Below are 7,923 nucleotides of genomic sequence, written 5' to 3'. Positions count from 1 at the left end.
AAAAAAAAAAAAAAAAAGCCAAGCATAATGGCATGTGCTGGTAGTCTCAGTTGCTTGGGAGGCTGAGGTAGGAGAATTGCTTGAGCCTGGGAGGTTGAGGCTGCAGTAAGCTATAATCATGCCATTGCACTTCAGCCTGGGTGACAGAGTGAGATCCTGTCTCAAAAAAAAAAAATAGAAAAGGAAAAAAAGAAAAAAAAAAAAAGAAAATGAATTCCATTAGAAGTCATTAAAACAAGGCTTGATTTGTTAATTCATTTTGCTTATTTGAATATTTTAATTAGATCTGCATGTTTTCCCAAAACAGAACTTGTTACCTCCAGCTACAGCACAGATCAATTTGTGCTTTCTTCTTTCATCTGTGGCTCAAAATCCATCCCTTCTAGAAAGTTCTCCCTTATATTAACTTCATTCTATGAAGTTAATTTGATTTCTCCATTACTCTAACTCCCATTAATTATCTAATATTTTAATTGCACTATTATTTTATTTTGCATTGCGAAATAGATATCTAAAAAGTATTTAAGAGGGCATGATTAACAATGCTGAACAGTGCTAGAGAAATGATAAAACCATGTAGCTTATGGCCACTGCAAATTTGTGGTCTCCAGTCTCAGCCTGATTCTCCACATTGCTCTCTAATCTTTCTATCTATTCATGCTCAGTATCCTAAGCTTCAATGCAGCAGTTCTTTCAAACCGTTGTCACTCTCTTGTTTTTTTTGACTCACTCTGTCACTCTCTTTTTTGAGTCTCACTCTGTAGCCCAGGCTAGAGTGCAGTGGCTCGATCTCAGCTCAATGCAACCTCCACCACCTCCCAGGTCCTGGTTCAAGCAATTCTGCCTCAGTCTCCCGAATAGCTGGGATTACCAGCATGCGCCACCATGCCCAGCTAATTTTTGTATTTTTAGTAAAGACAGGGTTTCACCATGTTGGTCAGGCTGGTCTTGAACTCCTGACCTCATGATCTGCCCACCTTGGCCTCCCAAAGTGCTGGGATTACAGGTGTGAACCACTGTGTCTGGCCGCCACTCACTTTTAAGTGTTACCCTATCACTTCCTCCCCTATAATTTTCAACTGTAATTTCTTTTTTTTTTTGAGACAGAGTTTTGCTCTTGTCACCCAGGCTGGAGTGCAGTGGTGCGATCTCGGCTCACCGAAACCTCTGCCACCTGGGTTTCAAGTGATTCTCCTGCCTCAGCCTCCTGAGTAGCTGGGATTACAGGCATGCACCACCACGCCCACCTAATTTTGTATTTTTAGTATAGATGGGGTTTCTCCATGTTAGTCAGGCTGGTCTTGAACTCCCGACCTCAGGTGATCTGCCCCCCTTTGCCTCCCAAAGTGCTGGGATTACAGGCATGAGCCACCACACCCAGCCTCCCCTATTTTTCTGATGCCTAATGACTTTAACTAACAAGGATGGCACACCTTCTTGAAAAGTAATTTTGAAATCTCTGAGAATAGATTAAATCTTGGAGACAAACAATGACGTGTATTTGGTAAAAAGGTAGAAAGGCAGAAATAAAAATGAGGACAATTTTCTTCTACAGAGTAAAACACTTCATCAGTAGATAAGACTGCAGATTATATAAAGGTGTTTTACTGATTACTAATGCACAGATTAAAATGTTAAGCCATTTTAATTTTTAAAAAATTTGCCAATTATCATACTTAATTAAAAAAAATCAGGATAGAAATCTGATTTATTATTGATTGTTTAACATATTTTGAAGTAACATAGAAAGAAAATTAGTTACCTAATCAAGTAGCAACAGAAGAGTAAACTAAGGATGAAGACAAATATAGCAGTACCAAAAACCACAATATATATGTTGAGAGGCAGATTCTGAAATCCAATATTAGGCATCCTGAAGTTGTAATGTGGAAAATCTGAGCTCATGGATGAACTGTGGGGGAAGAAAAGAATGAAAAAAAATTAGGTAAAGATTAAGAACCAAGATAGCATTATCATTGTGCATGTATGGAGGCACAACGACCCCATCTGAAAAAAATATGGTAGATAAAGTGTTAATATTTTTGCCATTCATCCATTCATTCATTCACCATGCCAAATATTTACTGAGTATTATGTACCTGGCACTATTTCAGAGACTAGAGATCCTACATAAAAAGCTTCGCAAGGTGCATTTATTCACTAAAAGGCATTTCACTGAAATAATGCCAATAATTAATAAACATAAAAATGTTCAACCTCAGAGAAGTGCAAAAAAAAAGAAGTTTTAAGATTCTACAAACCCTTTAGCCTTTAACCTAATAACTCAAACCTTGAAGTAGCAACATTTATAATGGTAAAATACTAGAAATAACTTAGATATCTCACAAAGGACATAATAAATAATTATATGGTTATATATTACAGTATTAAAGGGTCATGAAAACATTTTCAAGTAATTTTTTTTTCTTTTGAGACAGGGTCTCACTCTGTCACACCAGGCTGGAGTGCAATGGTGTGATCTCAGCTCACTGCAGCCTTAATCTCCTGGGCTCAAGCGATTTTCCTGCTTCAACCTCCCAAATAGCTAGGGCTACAGATGTGTGCCTAGCTAATTTAAAAAAATGTTTTCGTAGAGATAGGATCTCAGCATGTTGCCCAGGTTGGTCTTGAATTTGTGGGCTCAAGGAATTGTCCCCACTTGGCCTCCCAAAGGGATTACAGGCATGACCCATCGTGCCTGGAATCAAATAAATTTTAATGTCAAGAGAGAGACTGGCGAAACCCATTCTCTAAAAAAATACAAAAAAATTAGCCAGGCGTGATGCAGCATGCCTGTAATCCCAGCTACTAGGGAGGTTGAGGCACAAGAATCACTTGAACCTGGAAGGTGGAGGTTGCAGTGAGCTGAGATTGTGCCACTGTGCTCCAGCCTGGGCAACACAGCAAAAAAAAAAAAAAGAATAAAAAAAGAGAGAGAGAGAAATATTAAGATATGTGAGAAAAATTAAGCAGGATGTAATTGCATATAAAATATAATACAATTTTTTGGTAAACTTGTAAATACACACACATGTGTGTGTGTGTATGTGTACGTAAAGCAGAAAGCCTGAACGCCAACACATCAAAACATTAACAGTGGAGCTGGGTATGGTGGCTCATACCTGAAACCCTAGCCACTTAGGAGGCTGAGGCAGGGATTCCTTCAGGCTGAGATCAGCCTAGGTAACACAGTAAGACTGTTTCTAAAAATAAAAAAACTTAGCTGGGTGTGGTGGCTCATGCCCATAGTCCCAGCTACTTGGGAGTCTGAGGTGGAAAGTTCTCTTGAGCCCCGGAGCTCAAGGATGAAGTGAGCTATGAGTGCGCCACTGTATCCCAGCCTGGGCGACAGAGTGAGACCCTGTTTCTTCTTTTCATTTCCTCCCTCCCTTCCTCCCTTAATATTACCACTTATCCTCAAGTTCTAAGAGACCCTGTTTCTTAAAAACAACAACAGCAAAACAAAACAAAACCAGTGGCTGTAGTTTTGCCAGTCATTTTGGTTTCTTTTTTTTAACTCTCTTTATTAAGTCAGGCCCTATTCTAAGAATGTTCTGTATTATTTTATTTAATCCTCATATAAAACTTCTGTGGTAGGTACCATAATTTCTCCCCATTTTATAGACAAGGAAACTGAAGCTTAGACAGTTCTGGTCCCATGCCATGATTGACCAAGTATGTACCACAGTCACAGTCTCTCCAACTCCAGACTCAGTGCCCTCAGTCCATATGCTCCACTGCCTTTCTCATGTGCTACTTTTTAAATCAGAAACAGTAAGTGTTGTTTAAACATTAAAAAAAGGACTATTTCTGTCAGTCTGATAATACTTACTGATCACTACAGTTAAAATTCCACAGAAAAAGGGTGCCCCTCTTGTAAGTGATAAGTCTGTAGTTTGTAATTTTGATTCCTTACAAATAAAAAGCTGCTGCCAGGCCTGCTTATTAAGATCAAAGACTGATAATGCAATTATAACTATGAATACTACAAATCCAAACCCAAACAAAACTCTACCAAGCAAAGAAAGCTTCTACTTTTATTTACGCATGGTAAATTAAAAATGTGTTCATAGATTTTTAATGTTCTTGTAGGCTCCCAGAGAGTATATTTATACTGTTGACACCATTGAGATGCTAACTGGCTATATCTGAAACCTAAATCTTATTATTAGTTTCCAGTCTCTAGTAACGTATATCAGGAAGTTGGCACCTGCAAAAAACAAATTCATCTCATAAAAATTCTTCTCTGAGAGCTTCCAAACATAAATAATGGGTAATATTTAATTTTGAACCTTCGGCCATTTTCTGGGTTGGCTCAGTTAGAGCAAGTGCTTTCACTCAAATACATATTTTTCTTTTTCCTACATTCAGATCTTCTTAGGAAGGGAAGGGAAGGTGTAGTTAAGGAGTGCTTTACCAAAAATACATAGCACATATGCTGTAGAGCTATTAGAAAATTACAGCTGCATAAAACTTAGCTCTTAGCTTTCATATTTCTGACAGGGCCTCACTTCATGACGCTTGTTATAGTCAAGACTTAGATGGCTGTCTTTTAATCCCTTAGAAATATCCCTCCACAGACAAGATTGGCTTGGTAAGATATCTCTCACCTTAGAAAATAAGAGATCAGGCTGGGTGCAGTGGCTCATGCCTGTAATCCCAGCACTTTGGGAGGCCAAGGTGGTGGATCACCTGAGGTCAGGAGTTCAAGACCAGCCTGGCCAACATAGCGAAAACGTGTCTCTATACTAAAGATGTAAAAATTAACCGGGTATGGTGGCGCACACTTGTAATCCCAGCTACTCGGGAGGCTGACGCAGGAGAATCGCTTGAACCAAGGAGGTGGTAGGTTGCAGTGAGCTAAGATTAAGATTGCTCCACTGCACTTCAGCCTGGGCAACAGAATGGGACTGTCTCAAAAAAGAAAGAAAGAAAAAAAGAAAAGAAAGAGATTAAACATCCATATTGGGCAAGCTAACAGAGAGGAACAGGCAAGTGACAGAAAGTACAATAGAAAGACAGACAGTTTTGCAGTCAGCAAATCTGGATGCTTGTTCCCAGGATGTCACTAGCTAAATGTCAGAGGTTGGCCCATCTATACTTCAATTTTCTTATCTTTCAAATGGGATAATGAGTGTCCTATCTATCAACTTTAAGGGATTCCATTTTTTTCCTGAAAGGAAAAAATGAGATAGCAGATAATGAAGTGTGTGAAAACTTTAAGAGGACAAAAATATTAAGGCATGCGTGTGTGTGTGTGTGTTTGGGGAAAGGGAATGACATTACATGAAAGTAGTAAATACCATTAAAGAAACCTTGACAAAAATCATGTCTTTGGAGAGGATTCCACCAAACCAAGTGCCCCTTCCACAGGGCCATGCATTGACAAGCTTTCTGTCAGGTAGCCTGCCAACCTGGCCCCCAGACGCAGGAACCAGAAACCTTGTATGGCCAAAGACAGCCATTAATACAGGCTAGTTAGGAGTGAGGCCAGTGGTGTGGGAATGTTGCCTGGCAGGGTCTTCACAATGGGTACAATTCTTGCAGTATTCTGAACGAAGACTCAGACACACAGAGCATTAGAGGCAGCTCTGTCACCAGACGGAAGAGACATCTGCCTCAGTGCTGCAGGTGGTTGGACGTTGAGATTTTTGTGAGTCCTTGCTAGCCGGCAGGGCCTTTTAATAAGCCTAAATTACCAGAGGTACGAAGGCTGGTAGAGGATATGTTGATGCAGAATATATTTTAGGATTTTCTCCCTATGTTGGCCCAATAATTTAAGAAGATGGTAGATTATTCCAAGATGTTAATCCTGATCTAGTGATATATTAGTTTTTACAAAATTTTCATTATAATGTATTTTCAGCATGAGTATTAATTTTTTTTTTTTTTTTTTTTGAGATGGAGTCTCACTGTGTTGCCCAGGCTGAAGTGCAGTGGCGCCATCTTGGCTCGCCGTAACCTCCGCCTCCCGGGCTCAAGTGACTCTCCTGCCTCAGCCTCCTGAGTAGCTGGGATTACAGGCGCATGCCACCACACCTGGCTAATTTTTGTATTTTTAGTAGAGACGGGTTTCACCATGTTGGTCAGGCTGGTCTCAAACTCCTGACCTCGTGATCTGCCCGCTTTTGCCTCCCAAAGTGCTGGGATTACAGGCATGAGCCACCAGGCCCGGCCAAGTATTAATATTTTAAAATAAATTTTAAAAAAGCTACATATTCCTCATCTTAGTAATATGCATTCTTTGCTATTGAAATCTTACAAATGTAAGTTATTTAATAATTGTTCCCTGTGGGAGTTAAGAGGAAAAATAGAACACACAGTACAGTGTTGTATCTTACTTGGCATTTCCAACTTCATTCATGCGAAAACCTTTTTTCCCCTTATGTAATTCACAGTTCTTGAAATCTCTAGCCTCAGCCTAAATTTCAAACCACCTAGTCAGTTTATTAAAACCAAGGCAAAACAAACAAACAAACAAAAATATAAGAATATTTGAGAACTTGATCAGCAATCTCAGAACAAAGAAGTTCCAAGACAGATTACTTGAGATTTGGATGCCTATAGGACCTGAGTTTAATACAATACACCACAGCAGTAGCTTGGTTTGAGGCTGCAGTAGCATTCCTCAAAGCATGTTTGGTAGCCACATTCTTCTTAGATCAGTTCCTGTTCCCTGCACAATACCATACCATCTTCCCAAGAGTGAGTATTCTAGTTTTGCTTCAGAAATGCTCCGAAGCTGGGTGCAGTGGCTCACACTTGTAATCTCAAGCACTTTGGGAGGCTGAGGCAGGTGGATCACGAGGTCAGAAGTTCGAGACCAGCCTGGACAACATGGTGAAACTCCGTCTCTACTAAAAATACAAAAATTAGCAGGATGTGATGGCGAGCACCTATAATCCCAGCTTCTCGGGAGGCTGAGGCAGGAGAATCACCTGAACCTGGGAGGCAGAGGTTGCAGTGAGCTGAGATACTGCACCACTGTACTCTAGCCTAGGTAACAGAGCAAGACTCCGTCTCAAAAAAAAAAAAAAATTAGCTGGGCATTGTGGCATGTGCCTGTAGTACTAGTTACTCTGGAGGCTAAGATGGGAGGATCACTTGAGCCCAGTAATTCAAGGTTACAGTGAGCTATGATAATGCCACTATGCTCCCGCCTGGGTTACAGAACAAGACTATCTCTTAAAAAAAAAAAAAAAAAAAAAAAAAGAAGAAGAAGAAAGCTTTTGACACATTAGAAAGAACTAACTTCTTTGTTCTTTATTGAGTATCTTTATGGCCACATGAAACACCTTCTGCAAAATCTCTTTTTGAGTGGGTGGATGAGAGGAAAAATTAATAATTTTAAAAACATGTCACTGATCAGTAGAAAGACCTAAGCTTTCTGATCAAACGGATATGCTGGGTCCTAGAGAGAATTACTTTAAAATTAAGACCTATATTTAGACAGATCCTAAGTAAAATTTCTGAATTCCAGGATAGAAAAACTATGACAAGTTTCAAAAAAAAAATTGTTATAATGGAAAGCATATAGATTTGAGATTTACCTTAGGTCATGAATATGACAGTGGGCTTGTGGAGTCTGACAGCCAGGGGTTTAACCATGCATTTGCCAGTAATTTAGGGCTTGTTACTTATCTTTTCTATGTCTCAGTTTCCTCATCTGATAAGGCAGAATAGTAGTAGTAACTATTTCATAAAGTTTTAAAGGAATTAAATGATTCAATAGATGAAAAACACTTAGAACAGTACCTGGGCACATGCTGTGTACTTTAGAAATGTTAATTTTCATTATTAACTAAAATACAACAATAAAATATAGAAGAATCACTGTGTATATGTCCATTAAAAGACAGTCAGGTAGACTTCTGGCTCCAGAAAGATGGCATAGACATACATTTCCCTATTTATCCAGCTAAA

The 7,923-nt window shown here is 39.3% G+C and overlaps 1 protein-coding gene across 3 annotated transcripts in view; it reads right to left on the bottom strand.

Moving 5' to 3' along the window:
* Positions 1-7,923, bottom strand: part of RNF24 (ring finger protein 24) — a 75,139-nt gene that overhangs the window by 25,238 nt on the left and 41,978 nt on the right. For all 3 annotated transcript variants that reach the window (XM_032295526.1, XM_032295527.1, XM_032295525.1), the window contains one exon: positions 1,763-1,912. In XM_032295526.1, coding sequence (XP_032151417.1) covers positions 1,763-1,912 — 150 coding nt within the window. The remainder of the gene's footprint in view (positions 1-1,762; positions 1,913-7,923) is intronic.

This window comes from Sapajus apella, unplaced genomic scaffold (genome assembly GCF_009761245.1).
Source record: "Sapajus apella isolate SASKATOON/1434 unplaced genomic scaffold, GSC_monkey_1.0 scaffold33, whole genome shotgun sequence".
In the NCBI taxonomy this organism is placed as follows: Eukaryota; Metazoa; Chordata; class Mammalia; order Primates; family Cebidae; genus Sapajus; species Sapajus apella.
The sequence above is the reverse complement of the archived record's forward strand: the minus strand, read 5'-3'. Positions and strand labels throughout refer to the sequence as shown.